Below are 14042 nucleotides of genomic sequence, written 5' to 3'. Positions count from 1 at the left end.
AGGCCAGCAAAATACATATTCTCCTTATTTTCTAATAGAACTAGAAACCTATTAATAATATTTATGTTTACCATGCATTTAAAGCTTAAAAATATATTTAGCTTTTTTATAGATACTACATTTTTAAATGTGTACTTATCGATAGACGTGCACAACAGATGTTAAGTAGAAGCCGGCCTAAAATTGTTTAGATTTCGGTTACTATTCCTACAAAAATGGACTTTCAGCGAAACGATGCTATGCTAATGGAAATTCTTCAGGATCGGAAAACTATTACCGGATTCCTGGACTCCATTTTTGGCTTTCTGCGACGCAAGTAAAAGATTTTATCTCAAGATCCTCAACAAAAATGAATTCCTACTTCCCTTTTTAGCACCGACTTTTATCACACAAAACGCGATGAATCGGATAAAATAGGCTTCCCCAAAGGCGTCAGGGATCAGATTCTATATGGCGCCATGCAGCGCTACGATCCGGATTGCTTGCTCCAAGCCCTGACCGCGCAAGGCGGAGCAAATGATGGGGAAACGGCTCCGCCTGCCGCCGAAGAAGTGGTTCTGGAAAGCGAAGATGTTTCTCAGGACGAGGACATGAGTCCCATAGAGAGCGTAACGCCTCAAAAAGGGAAAGAACAGTCTAAGTTCTCGACCAGCGACTACAGAAACGGAGATGTGTTTGAAACTCACTGCTGGTCCCAAACGCTCAAGGACGTGGAAGTGCAGGTGCTGCTGCCCAAGGATCATCAAGCGGCAAAGAAGCTAGACATTTCAATTCAGGCCCAGCACATCAAAGTGAGCAGCAAGCCAAACCCAGAGACGGTAATACTCGAGGGAAACCTGAGCCAGCGGATTAAACACAACGAGGCGGTGTGGACAATTGACCAGAACCGATTGATCATCAGTTGCGGTGGGCAAATGCCTACGACATATCCATAAACCATTATTAATATATATTCTCCAACTGTAGATAAAGCAAAGGAGCTCTGGTGGGAGCGACTCTTCGACGGTGATCCAGAAATCGATGCCAAGAAGATTGAGTGCGAGCGCTATATCGATGATTTGCCGGTGGAAACCCAAGCCACCATAGAAAAGCTTAGGGTCCAGCAGTTGGCAGCAGACAACCAACAAAATCAAGTTCAGCCCTCGAATCCCGAACAAGCTAAAACCCTGGATCGCTTAAAAGCTGCCTGGGATGCCGAAGGTTCGCCGTTTAAAGGGCAGCCCTTTGATCCTTCTGTTGTAAGAATGAGTTAGATTTTATAGTAAGAAGCGAAGCTAGCAATAAAAGTAGTAATATCAATATGTCTGAACCATCCAGCGAACTTAATGTGAGAATATTTGTTTATGTTTCGTTCTGATTGGGAAACTGAATCAAATTGTTAGAAAAGTATAATTTAATACAAGCTCATGTCAACTTACAACTAAATCTTAGTGAATACATTTCGGTGGTTAAGTTCACTGGGCCTTCAGTTCGAGTTTCTTGCGCTGCAGTTGATTCTTCTGGTAGGCCACATCTTTTTGATCAGTGGACCAGGCCAGGTACATATAGGTGGTCAGGAGCACAGCCATGACTAGCCGATCCACGCTCATCACATTCGTGGCGAACAGGATGACGGACAGGCCCACAAATGAGGGATGCCTTACATGCGCGTACAAATTGCGCAATTTTCCGGATTTGTAGTTGATGGGTGGACCATAGGCCTTCAGATCATAATAGGCTTGCTTGACGCCCAGCAGCTCAGGCAGATCCATCACCAAACTGCCGCCAAAGATGACCACCCAGCAGATGCCATGGGTGATTACGAAGGTCCACCAAAGAGGAGCACTCTGCTCCACGTCGATTTGCCACAGAACAATCGACTGTGCGGGCAGCCAGTTGAGGATCAAATACTGAAATATCCAAAGATGCAGTTGGCAGCTATTTCTGTCCAAATTTTGGGTATACAAACGTGTAAACAAAGCGATGACGTCAGGCTATAAATAGTGCGCTCCGCTCCCGACAAGCCCAATTTGGCCAGCAGCTTCTTGACCAATGCTGACTTAAGGAAGCTGTGCTGGAAGATGAATCCGATCAGGTAGAGGGTATCGAACACTACGGGACCGTAGGCGGTCTGAAGGCGCGACTTGTTGTCCAGTAAGTTGAAAATCCAGGTGTGCGCCTTGGAAATCGAACGGGGAGTCGAGAGGAACATCATCAGGCTGCCCACCACGTACAGGGAGTAGGCGAATGTGGCCATGGACGCCAATAGCACTATGGACTTGGCAATCGATGCCATTTTTGTCAGACAAATGGAGCAAAACACTATTTACTACGAGAAAATCAAAACAAATTATGAGAACGTTTGGGTGAGCCAATCAGTGTGACCATGGCGCAGTCGCGGTAAAATCTCGGCTCACTAGTTCACATTTGGTTCGTTTCCACGCTATAAGTATTTTTCTAATATAGGTTTGTGTCTCGGATAAATAAACATCGCACGCCTTGCATGCGGTTTAAGTCATCGCTATGCGTCCATATTTAGGATATTTTGCGATAGCCGAGATTATTGCAATATGTCGCTACGGTCACTCTGTTTGTAAATGTTTCAATTTTCCCACTAACGAAAAAGTGTAAGTCCGCAGCCGAAAGGCATAAGAAAGTTGAGAATAAGTTTAAAAGTTGCAAGTAAGAACTAGTTTCATAGAGCGTATCTACGTCCAAGCAGAGTGTTGAAAAAAAGTGTCGACGCGACAACCCCACACACACACACACGCAAACAGGCGCAGCGCTCCGGCACACACATACACAAGTGGCTTGCAAATGGCGGATGCGTTTCCAACAAAAGAAAAGAAGAAGGAAAAAGAAAGAGTGCATTGTAAATGTGAAATGTTGTGAAAATTGTTGACGTTGCAAGTGACTTAAATCGGCAAAAACGCTCGTTAGAAATATATAGGAAGGTGGTAAGAAAGGGAGAGCGGTGTACGTGTGTGTGTGTGTAAGTGCAGTGCGACGCCCTTTTGTCTTGAGAGGAAAAAGGAAGCCACTACTTCATTTATCGGTGTGCAATTATTCAAGCTGTCAATTAGCAGGCGACACACTTTCACTGCTCCCCATTGCTTAATTATGAGCAAAATGGACAGCTGACTGCTTTGATTTGCCAAAAATCTCGGGCGCCGCCGTCTGGCCGGGCCCTAACCCCCCGCCCTCCCCTATTTGTGTTTCGCCTATTTTATCAAAGGAAAAGGCAAGAAAAGGCAATGAGCATAATTGATGCGCTGACCTCACCACACACACAAACATATGCGGGCTTATCAAAGGAGCGAGAGCGGAGCAGAGCTTAAAAGAGAGAGCGGGTAGAGTAGTGGAGAGCAAAGGAGAGCGGTTGCAGTCGTCCAATAAATCATAGACTCAAAAATCGTTCGTCATCGGGTAAAACCAAACCAATTGACAATCAACAATTGCTATCGTTGTCTACGTCAGCAATCAATAACCATTAACCGTCAGGTTTAGACAATATCAATTTGCCTATTTTTAGCCTTTATGAGTCACTCCACATTTTAGACCAACCTTCCATCTGTGAACCAAAAGAAAAAATTAGGGAAACGAACTTGGAACCTGACGCTCCCACGCAGGAATAACAAGAACACACGACACACCGCAAAAAAACATGCCTCGCTCTGTTTCCCACAGAGAAAAAATAAAACAGCATTGTTGCATAAATATTACGGGAGAAAAAGACGAAAAGTAGGGAGCAGTGCTTTCTAAAATTAAAACACTTGAGCCGCTGAAAATAGCAGGGGCAAAAAATGCATTTATGAATAAATAGATGAAAAATAATGAATGAGTGCGAGTACGCTCTCGCTGTCAGCGGCGACAAAGAGAGCGAGAAAAGCACTTGCACCGTTATCAGTGATGCTGCTGCTAATTCAAGCCGTTAAAAGTGTAATTTCAAGTTTCTCTGTGAAAGTGCTAGAAAATATATCATACGTATAGGGAGTCCGATATAATTTTTGATAGATCACAAGATATCAGCTTTAAAATTCCTTACTATGAAAATGTTGATTATGAACGTGATAAGAATCGAAACTAGATTGTGTAAACTGTTAAAAATAGATATGATCAGATATAATAGATACGTATGAAGTCTTGAATAAGTTCACTTAGCTTAGGGGAATAATTAACTCAACATACATATACTTTTGTTTTCCATTTCAAGAGATGTAGTCACATACTTGGCCCACTTTAAACAAGCTGCCTCAAGAAGGCCGAAAAATGGTCAACTGGGCATTTCTGGCCGGTGCTCACCAACAGGGGAGAAATTCCATGTGCCAGCTAGTGCGAGTGTGCGTGTGTGTGTGAGCAGGCAGCTAATTGAACACTGGGGCGCCGCGAAAGGAAAGGGGGAGGGAGGCAGGGAAGCAGCGGCACAGAAAGATAGAAGGAAAAACGGGAAAATTAGGCCAACTGTGCAGTTCGATGTCAGTTTGTCAGTTTGTCGGTTTGTCCGCTTGCCAGTTTGTCAGTTGGCTGTAACGAGGCCGACCAGCCAGCATGCTTTGCATGCTGTTCGACCATAATACATAATTATTTATAGATGGTCATAATGATAATTGGCAGCAAGATTTCGACTTTCACACACTCGTGTACACACATACACTCACAATGAAATGCTGGCAAGTCACACACACGCACACATGGGCGCTTTTCTTCCGGTTGATGACCTTTACCGGCGTTTTTATTGTGCTTTTTATTCTCTTTTGGGTTTGGCTCTCTTCTGCCGCCGCCGCTTCTGCTGCTTCCTCCTCCTCCGTTACGATACGCCCGGAATCCCAATCCGCAGTCCGGACTTTACTTACTTTCCGTTAAATGCCATCGATTTGTTTGACGGGAACCTGTTCCCATTCTGTCATTAAATGTTAATTTAGCTTTTCGGAGCGCAGGTACACGATGCTATTTCAGGCGTCCATCCATCCGTAGAATTCAATGTAGGCTTCATAGGGCTAGATAATAGACAATTAGAGTGTAAAACCTCCAAACAGTTGTAGTGAAGAATATATGAACCATCTAAAGTTTCACCATGAACAGTACGACAGGTGGAAGCACTGCGCATGGTAACATTTTTTTGTAAAAGTCTTGAAATGATATTAGAGTTAAAGACTTGAACATCTTATAGATAGAGTAAGCCTGAAGGATGCAGAAGGACAATTCCACAGTATCACGTAACCCGGCAGTTTTCAAAGCCCCTAGAAATGTTTGTTGATAAGAAACCGAAACACAGTCAGAATCTTTTAGCCAGAAACATGACGCGAGCCCGCAAAGCAGCTGAAAGAAAAAGACAGAACTCGACAAACCAACAGAAGAAAATAAATACCCAACCTGCCAGTTATCGCAGCCGCAGAGAGCAACAACCTTGAATTGAAATTTTTGCAATTTGTGAATTCTTCCACTGAGCTCGCGGAGCCAGCGAAATTTCAAGTTTTGTTCTAACTGTTTGTGGTGGGAGCGGCGAGAGAAAAGTGCCACGGAGCGTAAGCACACTGAGAACAAAACTTTCAGTTTTATTATTAAAAATATACAAGCTACGAATATATCTTATTTAAAGGCTTCAACGCGAACTGTGTGGAGTAAAATATAAAAGTATTCAAATTTTAATGTACATGTAACAAAACCCCCTATTGAAACAACATTTTTGTTTGCTGATTCTTGAAATAATATCTTTCTCTCAAAGTTTAAAAGACAGAATTTGAAACAACATGCAATAAATAACATCTACTTAATTATTCAATCCCGAAAATTACTCCCAGTGTAGAGAGTTGAAGAGAGATCTCGAATTGTGAGCCAAGCTCCGCTGCGAATCTTTTCACCAGCCTTTTGCCATTCGCTTCGTGTCCATCGGAAGAGACTCGTGGAGTTTTAACAAAAATAGATTAAACGGTGCCGATTTTTTTCCAGTGATCAGATCGGCAAATTTGCATACGTGTGCGTCAGAATCTAGACTTTGAGTAATTTTAAATTGTTATTTTTTTTTTCGATTTGGCTTGTGAGTTCCTTTCAATCTGCGTCAACACCTCTAGCTGCTGAAAATGTCTACCAACTTTCGTTCAAGGCTGCCCAGCAGCTGCTTCATAGGCTAATTTTATTCTTTGTGACTTTGTTAGCTCCCCTCTGCCGCACGGAATACATTTTTCCGTCTGAATCGCTGAGTTCTTTGAGCAATCGATAATTCCAGCTGGGATTTCTTATCGCTCTTCCTCCGCCAAATCAAATTCAAATGACCTTTTTGCCTAAATTTGAAATTCATGGGCATTTATTGGCGAGTTGGGCAGGCGGACCTCCACTGCATAATCCGGATTTCCAGGAATATTGAGCCATTCAGCAGTGCATTTTTTTTTATCTCCGCGGAGCAAACAACAATGAAATTATCAACCGCAGCGCGTTTTATTAATATAACGTCCAGCAAGCCCAGTCAACTGCAATAGCAACTTGTTCATACAAAAGGAGAACTTGTGTTGGGTTTTGAATCATTCTCCGGCCGGTAAACCGATAAGCACGTTGAACGCAAACAGTCCGATTTTATACATTGTAATTGCCATTGAAGGTAGTGTCGTTGATCTGCCGTTTTTAATGGATATTTCTGTGGCGTTTTTTCGATTTTTGAGCCCCACGTCATCAGTTTGTACTACACTGTTCTCAAGTTCTCAAGCTGAAAAAAAGCTGATAATGCTACGAAATGAGTTTGATAGCAAAAGTTTATACGAGTGACCCTAAAAAGCATTTCTAACATTTCCACACTTGAGATTATTTTTTTATTTACTGTTTGCTTTCTCCAGGAACCAGACGGAGAAAACGAAGCCGTAATTCCGGGCTTTCCCTTTTATTAAAATCGAACGCTATTGTTTAATGCTTACATAGTAACAGATACAAATGTAAATACGTAGAATGTTAAACAACTTGTAATAATACAAATGAGTATCTTAATATTTAATCAACAGTATTCGCAAAGGAGATCCCTGAGAAAAACCAACGGCTCAACCGGAAAGATATGCAAATATGGACTTCCACATACTGATCGTCATCGGTTGTGTGGTCAGCGCCTCGCTGCTCTCGTTCCTGTTCATCAATAAGATCTTCCGGCGCAAGACTTTCGAGGAGGTGGTGGCCGAGAAGCGTGCCCTGAGCGCGAATCTCTTCAAGGCGGCCGGTGGCGCCGCTTCCAAGAAGCCCAAGAAGAAGGAACTTAAGCGCGAAAAGAAGCAACGTCAGCGGGAACAACAGCGCGATGCTAACAACGAGCCGGAACCAGAGGAAGCCGAAGACTACTCCGATGGTCAGTCAGAGGGTCAGGGCTCGGTGGCTGACGAGGAACCCGGTCTGTCCAAGCAGCATGTCGAGTTTGAACCCGATGCAGAGGTCCTTACTGAGCAGCGACGACCCAGTAGCGTGGCTGAGAAGGAGAACCAACCTTCCGGGGCTGGCAAAAAGGGAAAGAAGGATAAGCGTAACGGAGCCAACAGCAAGACAGCTGGAATCCTGGTCAACAAGAACGAAACTGTGGCTGTTAAGCCTGCAGTTAGCTCCGAGGAGACACCATCTTTGAATAACTTTGAAACCAAGGTCCCCAAGGATGTGGTGGAGCTGAAGAAGCAGGAGCAGAAGGAACGAAAAGAGGACAACAACAACAAGCAGCAAAGTCAGAAGAAGGTTGCCGGAGGCAATGTGTCTAAAAAGGAGAAGGCTGCAGCTGTCGAAATAGAGGCACCCGTTGTGACCAAGCAGATCCTCAAGCAACAACAGCAGCAGCAGAATGGCTCACCCAAAACGCAGCACAACCAGGCTAACAACAAGACCAAGCAGCAGCAGCAAAACAAAAAACAGAATCAAAAGGAAACCCTATCGGCTAAGGATTTGGCCCATGCTTTGGATAAGCTGGCCGATCACCAGAATCAGACTATTGGCGTTAATGCTCTGATGAACGTTTTTTCCCGTGCCGAGCTGAATCGCTCAGAGATTCAGATTCTCATCGACTATCTTCTAAACAAGCAACAGGATATGCCATCTTCGCACTCTGAGTGGTCGGATGACATCTGCCAGAAGCTCAAGCGCCAGCTGGAGGAGAAGGAAAAGTTGCTGGCCGAGGAGCAGGAGGCTTCTATTGGAATTCAGGCTAAGCTGCGCGAGTTGCGCCAAGAGGTTAACACAGAACGCGCCCAGATGCACGCCCGCAACCAGGCCTATATCGATAAGTTGCAAGGCAAGGAGCAGGAGCTAGCTGCCCTCAACCAGGAGCTGTCCAGTCTGAATGACAAGTTGACGATTGAGCGACAGCAGCTTACGGTGAGACCATTTTCTTTAAAAGATTATTTTCAAACAAAGCTTATATTCTTATATAATTACAACATTAATGTGTATGTCTTTGTTTTAGACCCTTCGGAGGGAGAAGCAAGCCGCCAATTCGCAGGATCTGGTCCAGTTGCAACGTTTGCAACAGGATCTCGCTCACAAGGAAAAGTGCCTGGCGGAAATGACCGCATTCGTTAATGCAGAGACCCAGCAGAAGAACGAGGTGATTCAGCAGCAGGCTCAGCAGGTGCAGGCCCTGGAGCTGCAACGCGATGAGCTGGAAGCGCGCCAGAACAACAGCATCTTCGAGCTGGAGCAGCGCAAGCAGCTAGAGGCGGAGAACGCCGACCTCAAGCAGGAGCTGTGCGCTGTTGCACAGGCTCAGTCGGAGCTGCAGCGCGTCCACGCCGCCGAGTTGCAGGAACTGCGACAGGAGTTGTCCGTCCTGGAGGCCCGCAACGTGGCGCTCAGCCAACAGCTCACCCAAGCCGCCAACAGCGCGGTTCAGGCCACCGCCGCCCAGTCGGAGCAGGCCCAGGCGCAAACCGAAGCGCTGGCCCAGAAGCAGCAGGAGCTGAGTGCTCTTCGCTCGCAGGTTGGCTCGCTGACGGATGCCCAGGCCCAGCAGCAGAAGCAAGCCAACGCTCTGCAGTCGCAGCTCCAGGATGCGCAGCAGCGTGCCGAGCAGCTGCAGGCCAAGGAGATAAATCTGCAACAGGAGCTCCAGGAGCAGCGAGAGAAAAATAATGTGAGTAGAGATAAATAAGATGACTATAAATATATTGGAGACTTCTTTTTGAGTTGCATTCCCATTACCTTCTCTATCTAACACCTATTTTTTCAATAAAGATTATACTTTAATTCATTCATTGTATTACTTGCAATCAGTAAAGTTTAGCTTATAGATTTTTAAATTTTATTGCCCTTTACTTTGTAATTCCTGAAATTGATATATATATATATATATAAAGACTAACAAGAAGACCAATAATGACCAATATAGGTGATTGAACTGAAAAGGTTTTCAAAAACAATTTAAGCCCTACTAAATGTAATCGCGTTGCAGTCGACGTTGGTCATGCCTTTTGCATCCGCATCCCTTCTTCATTTCCTATATCCTTTACTAATTGCACGTATTCGTGTTTCGTCAGGACGTGCGTATGAAAAATTGGAAGTTGATTGAAGCGTTACAAAATGCCGAAGCATTAACTGCTAAGACGAAAACAAATTCAGCGCAGTCCGTAGGCGTAAGTGCATGATCTTTGTCAGCTACTTCTGCTTGCCTATATGATTTGATCTGAAAATTCGTTAAGTCTAAATCATCTTTAACTAATGGTACCCATTAATCTTTGCAGCAACAACACAAAGAGCTGCAGCTGCAGCAACAGAAGGCAGTGGCCGCAAATGGAGGAGGTAGTGCCAGTTCAGCCAAGAGCGAGCAGCAGAGGATCCGGGATCTCTACCAGCGCCTTTATCCCGATGCAGTAAAAGCGCAGTCGGGAAATGCCCTGCAAGCATCTTTTGACCAGTGGCTGGAACAGGTCCTGGCCACCCATGTCAAGCAGCAGCAGGATAAGCTGCGGCAAAAGCTCGATGCGGAGAAGTCCGAGAAGCAGAGCAGCAGTAGTCATAAGTCCACACAATCAAACAACAGTAGCAGTAGCAACCACAACAATAGCACCCACAACAATATTAGTAGCAATAATAGTAGTTCGAATAGCCAATCCTCCTCCGTTGCCGAGCAGCAGGAGCTGCACAAACAGAACCTGCAGCTGCGGGAGTGCAACGACAAGCTCACCCAGCTGGTCACCAAGACGGTAAGTGCTTTTGCCTCATCTTGCCTTTTATAATTTGTAAGCGACCCATAACATCTTTCGAGCAGACCAACACATTGATGGACTTGGAAGAGCGTGCTCGTGAGCAGGACGAGCACTGGCGTGGTATCGTCGACCAGAAGGAGCAGCTGATCCTTACCCTTCAGCAGCATGCCTCTAACGGAGAATAGGTATGGATTATTGTTGTATGTCAATATTGGATACATCTAAAATTCAATTTTTTGTATCCCTTTGCAGGACATTTAATGTCGACACATAGCGGAAAAGGAAGAAGGAGGCCAACAACGACGATAAACTGACAAGCAACCGCAGAGTTTGTCCAACTTCCATAAGAACAGCAACAGTAAAAAAGAAACAACAACTCTAACAATCTATTAAGTTTAAAGTTAATGTAACAAAAAAAAAGCGAGGAAAAAGTAAACTTAAAGCATGCCCCACAACAGCAACATTTAACATTTTATAGTAGCGAGAACCAACAATTATGAGAATGAAGAACTATGGAACGCTTTAAGAAATTATATACACATAACTAAAGCAAGATAATGATAACAAACGAAACTTGTGCAATGTTAAACGAGAAGAGAAGAAATGCTAGCAAAGGAAAAGTCAGACTCTGAATACAGAAACAGGCAATTTCTACCCAAGCCCTCCCAAGAAAAAACAAAACAACCCGGAAAAACCGCAAAAAATCCATTGCTGCTGCTACTTTCTTATTATTATTTAACCCATACTTCGCATGCGATTATTATTTTTTGTGTACACTTGCATTTAAACAGTTGTATATGTATCTTATGTTAAGCAAATGAATTTAAAACCAAGCTACTTAAAATACAAATCCACAAAAATAAACAGTATGAATGTATGCACTTGTACTTGGGTCACTGTGAATTATGTATGTTTTCCATTAATGTTTTCTGTTTTCTGTAATCTTTTCATTTTCCGCCGCCAGGCTGCGCAAAGTATTTAACCCCAGGAAGAGCAAAAGGCAGCAGCAACATTTAATTAAGCGTATATAAACAAGAAAATAACTATTTTTATATAAAACTAAATGAGAACCTATCTTATAAGTAAACGCAAATTAAACACGAATGCTAACTAGCAATTTAGTGTCGGAACCTGTTGCATGCGACATACTGAAATATTAGGCAAACCAACAAATTCAAGCCCATCAGCAACCACAACAAACAAAAGAACGAGCTATAGCAGCATTATAAGGATTTATGATGTTTAATTTACGATAAATGAGAATTAAATATATACACACACATATGAGAAAGACATTTGACCTTTGACATTTCACTAATAAATAGCTGAGCTTTCGTGCTTAATTGCTGGTGGCGGTTCTGCTGGGAATCTGCAGGTTCTGTAGCGGAATGATCATATGGAATGGGTACTGCAGTAGTTCGGTGCACGACGGCCGCTTTTTGGGATTCAGCTGAAGGCAGTTCTTGGCCATCTGCAAATAGAGCCGAGATAATTGTAAGCTTGGATTCATTATATTCTACTATTAGTTAAAAAAAATGTAAACATGATGCCTCAACCCGCCCAACTCACATGAACCAGCATGATGGGATAGTAGGGAGGAATGACGGGATACTCGATGCTGGTGCCCGGAGTGGCGATGGCGCTCATCTTGGCATAGATGTTTCGGATGTGGCCGAACGGTGTCTTTTGGTAGAGCAGCAGGTAAAGGATGCAGCCCAGCGACCACACGTCCGACTTGGTTGAGATCTTGATCTTGGGTTGATTGGCTCCGCGCATCGGACTATTTCCCGTCGAGGTGTCCGTCAACGCCTCCGGACTAATGTAGTTAAAGGTGCCCGCTTGTGAGAATTTGATAATGCTCGTCGAGTCCAAAGAGATATTGCTGGCTATGCCAAAATCGATTAGCTTCAGTCTGCCGCTAACCATCAGGAAATTAGCCGGCTTAAGATCCGAATGAATGACACCGTTCTGGTGGATGTAGTTGACCGCTTGCAGCATTTGGTAGAGGATGTTCATCAGGCTATAGAGAGGAAGGTTGGTGGTGTAGCTCTGAAGGATCTTGTTCAGGTCGCAGTCGCCCTTCTCCATCACCATGTACAGCTTGGACTCTTCGCGCACAAGTTGACTAAATAAAAAAAACCGTGTCAGTGACGTTACCAAAAAGTTAGAAGTTAAGAATATTTACTAATCGTAAAGTGCCACAACACAAACGTTTCCTTGCAGCTTTGCCAGGAGTTTGGTTTCGTTTAGATATCCCTGCACCACTTGTGGATCGGCCTGCAGATCCACCACCTTCAGGGCGAACTCATCTCCAGAATCCGATCGACGTGCCAAATAAACAGAGCTGGAACCACCACAGCCCAGTTTCTTATCAATAGTGTACTCATGATTCTTGATTTTTAAAATATTAGATGCCTTGGTAGATTGGGAAGGCGGCTCCGGATGGACAGTAACTGTGGGAATCGACAGCATCTCCTTTGATTCCACAATATCTACTTCGGCTGGCACGTTGTCTTTTTCCGACTCCCGGAAAACATTATCTAGGGACTTCTTGGAGGGGTGCTGACTCTTTGGGGGTTCAGCCTTTTTTGGCGGCTCTGGAATGTCGGGACTTTCCGTGATGGTGTCGCACAGGGAGAAGCTTATGCTATTAGAGGCCACTGGAGCAGCACGACTCACGGTCATGGGTGTTTGGAAGAGCACTTTCTGCGCACGGAAATCATTGGACACCGCACTCCGACATTTTCCAGCCAGAGTGGAACCAATAGTTCGCACTTGAGGGGTGACGAAGTCTGCATCCGGCTTCGTCTTCGCGGAGGAGGCTATTTCATTGCGCAGTGGCGTCTCTGCCTCTTGGAGTGGGCGTCTTTCGATGGCATTTGGTACAGCTTGAAGCGTTGACGCTGTCTTTTTGGCCACCTTTTTTTCCGAATTCGCAGTAGGTGATCCTTGGCTGGAGCAGTTGATGCCCATGTCGCTGAATCGTCCCAGGAACGACAGATTCGAGTCGGATTGCTTGAGGGGGGCGGCATTGGATGTTCTACGAGTGGTTACGTTGCCGTTGCTGTTTGTCAACTCTTGGGATGGGCTCAGTACAAAGGAATCGTTTAGAATGGCGCAGTTAAGGTTGTGATTGCTCTTAATGTCCTCCTCGTCACTGTCCGAATCCATCATAGTCAACTCGGAGACTCGCCGAGGTCTAGAATCAATAAAAACGTTGACTGTAGAATTAATAACCATTTCTAGGTGATCACAGAAATCTTTTCCTTGTCCTTGTGTCTACGAGCGGCAAACTGAGCTGAGTTTGACTTTCAAGGCGTATACTGAATTTAAAAGATAAAGGTTTGTCTCGAGGAAAAGGCCAACAAGGAAAGAAAATAACTTCAGACAGTGGATCCCAAAAGGGATCTTTCTCAAAGAATCCATGGAATATAGAAGCCATTATAGTGATATGAGTGATATGAGATCCTTGCAAAATCAGGGGCTTATAGGTTACAGGGAACAGTATTATGTGATACTGGACATTGCAGTCCCAGTCCTTACAGCATATTTGTGGGCAGGGGATGCGGCTCATTCTCCTTGCCCCTCGTTGGAACTTGGAAAGACGCCACCGGCTGCTGTTTTCGTTCTCCCGCCGCCACTTGCCGAGGTCGGTATGGCGTGTTAAAGTCGTCCTCCGAGTCGGAATCCAGTCCCAGTGCCATCATGTCCTTGGTGCGGCGAGGCACAGGCGTGGTCATCTTGCAATCTGGTTTATTTTGCCCGACAAACAATGAACGATCCAATTGCAATCCAAATTCGTGGTTTAAATTTGTTTTTTATTCAGTGTGACCGAAGTTCAAAATTTAAAACATCCGAGGCGCGCAGAATAGATCCATTAAAATTGGTAAATACTTAAATAATAAG

General features: G+C 44.5%; 4 protein-coding genes across 10 annotated transcripts; 2 read left to right on the top strand and 2 right to left on the bottom strand.

The window, feature by feature from the left end:
* The first annotated feature begins 125 nt into the window (after positions 1-125).
* Positions 126-1317, top strand: LOC6552168 (nudC domain-containing protein 3). Its single transcript, XM_001979695.3, has 3 exons — positions 126-316; positions 374-906; positions 967-1317. The coding sequence occupies exons 1-3, from the start codon at positions 216-218 to the stop codon at positions 1251-1253; spliced, it is 921 nt and encodes a 306-aa protein (XP_001979731.1). The 5' UTR covers positions 126-215; the 3' UTR covers positions 1254-1317.
* A 58-nt stretch (positions 1318-1375) lies between these two features.
* On the bottom strand, positions 1376-2396 carry LOC6552169 (nurim homolog). The gene is made up of 2 exons (XM_001979696.3): positions 1949-2396; positions 1376-1889 (listed from the first exon to the last, which is right to left on the bottom strand). Exons 1-2 carry the CDS (start codon positions 2273-2275, stop codon positions 1455-1457), a joined length of 762 nt encoding a protein of 253 aa, XP_001979732.1. The 5' UTR covers positions 2276-2396; the 3' UTR covers positions 1376-1454.
* Positions 2397-2516: 120 nt separating this feature from the next.
* LOC6552170 (putative uncharacterized protein DDB_G0271606) lies at positions 2517-11427 on the top strand. Of its 6 annotated transcripts, none has more exons than XM_015154237.2 (7): positions 2517-2606; positions 6969-8310; positions 8399-9064; positions 9468-9563; positions 9672-10133; positions 10199-10321; positions 10389-11427. In XM_015154237.2, the coding sequence occupies exons 2-6, from the start codon at positions 7027-7029 to the stop codon at positions 10319-10321; spliced, it is 2631 nt and encodes an 876-aa protein (XP_015009723.1). In that variant the 5' UTR covers positions 2517-2606; positions 6969-7026; the 3' UTR covers positions 10389-11427. The 6 variants fall into 6 exon arrangements, with proteins under 6 accessions (XP_015009723.1, XP_015009722.1, XP_001979733.1 ...); XM_001979697.3 differs by having other exon boundaries at positions 2537-2661; positions 10389-11414; XM_026976319.1 differs by lacking the exon at positions 2517-2606 and adding an exon at positions 2676-2936 and having other exon boundaries at positions 10389-11414.
* On the bottom strand, positions 11363-14012 carry LOC6552171 (dual specificity protein kinase TTK). Of its 2 annotated transcripts, none has more exons than XM_015154761.2 (4): positions 13680-14012; positions 12322-13335; positions 11706-12261; positions 11363-11635 (listed from the first exon to the last, which is right to left on the bottom strand). In XM_015154761.2, exons 1-4 carry the CDS (start codon positions 13874-13876, stop codon positions 11384-11386), a joined length of 2019 nt encoding a protein of 672 aa, XP_015010247.1. In that variant the 5' UTR covers positions 13877-14012; the 3' UTR covers positions 11363-11383. The 2 variants fall into 2 exon arrangements, with proteins under 2 accessions (XP_015010247.1, XP_001979734.1); XM_001979698.3 differs by having other exon boundaries at positions 11363-11607.
* Positions 14013-14042: the final 30 nt, after the last annotated feature.

This window comes from Drosophila erecta, unplaced genomic scaffold (genome assembly GCF_003286155.1).
Source record: "Drosophila erecta strain 14021-0224.00,06,07 unplaced genomic scaffold, DereRS2 tig00000000-arrow-pilon, whole genome shotgun sequence".
In the NCBI taxonomy this organism is placed as follows: domain Eukaryota; kingdom Metazoa; phylum Arthropoda; class Insecta; order Diptera; family Drosophilidae; genus Drosophila; species Drosophila erecta.
This window is presented reverse-complemented; position numbering and strand designations above follow the sequence as displayed.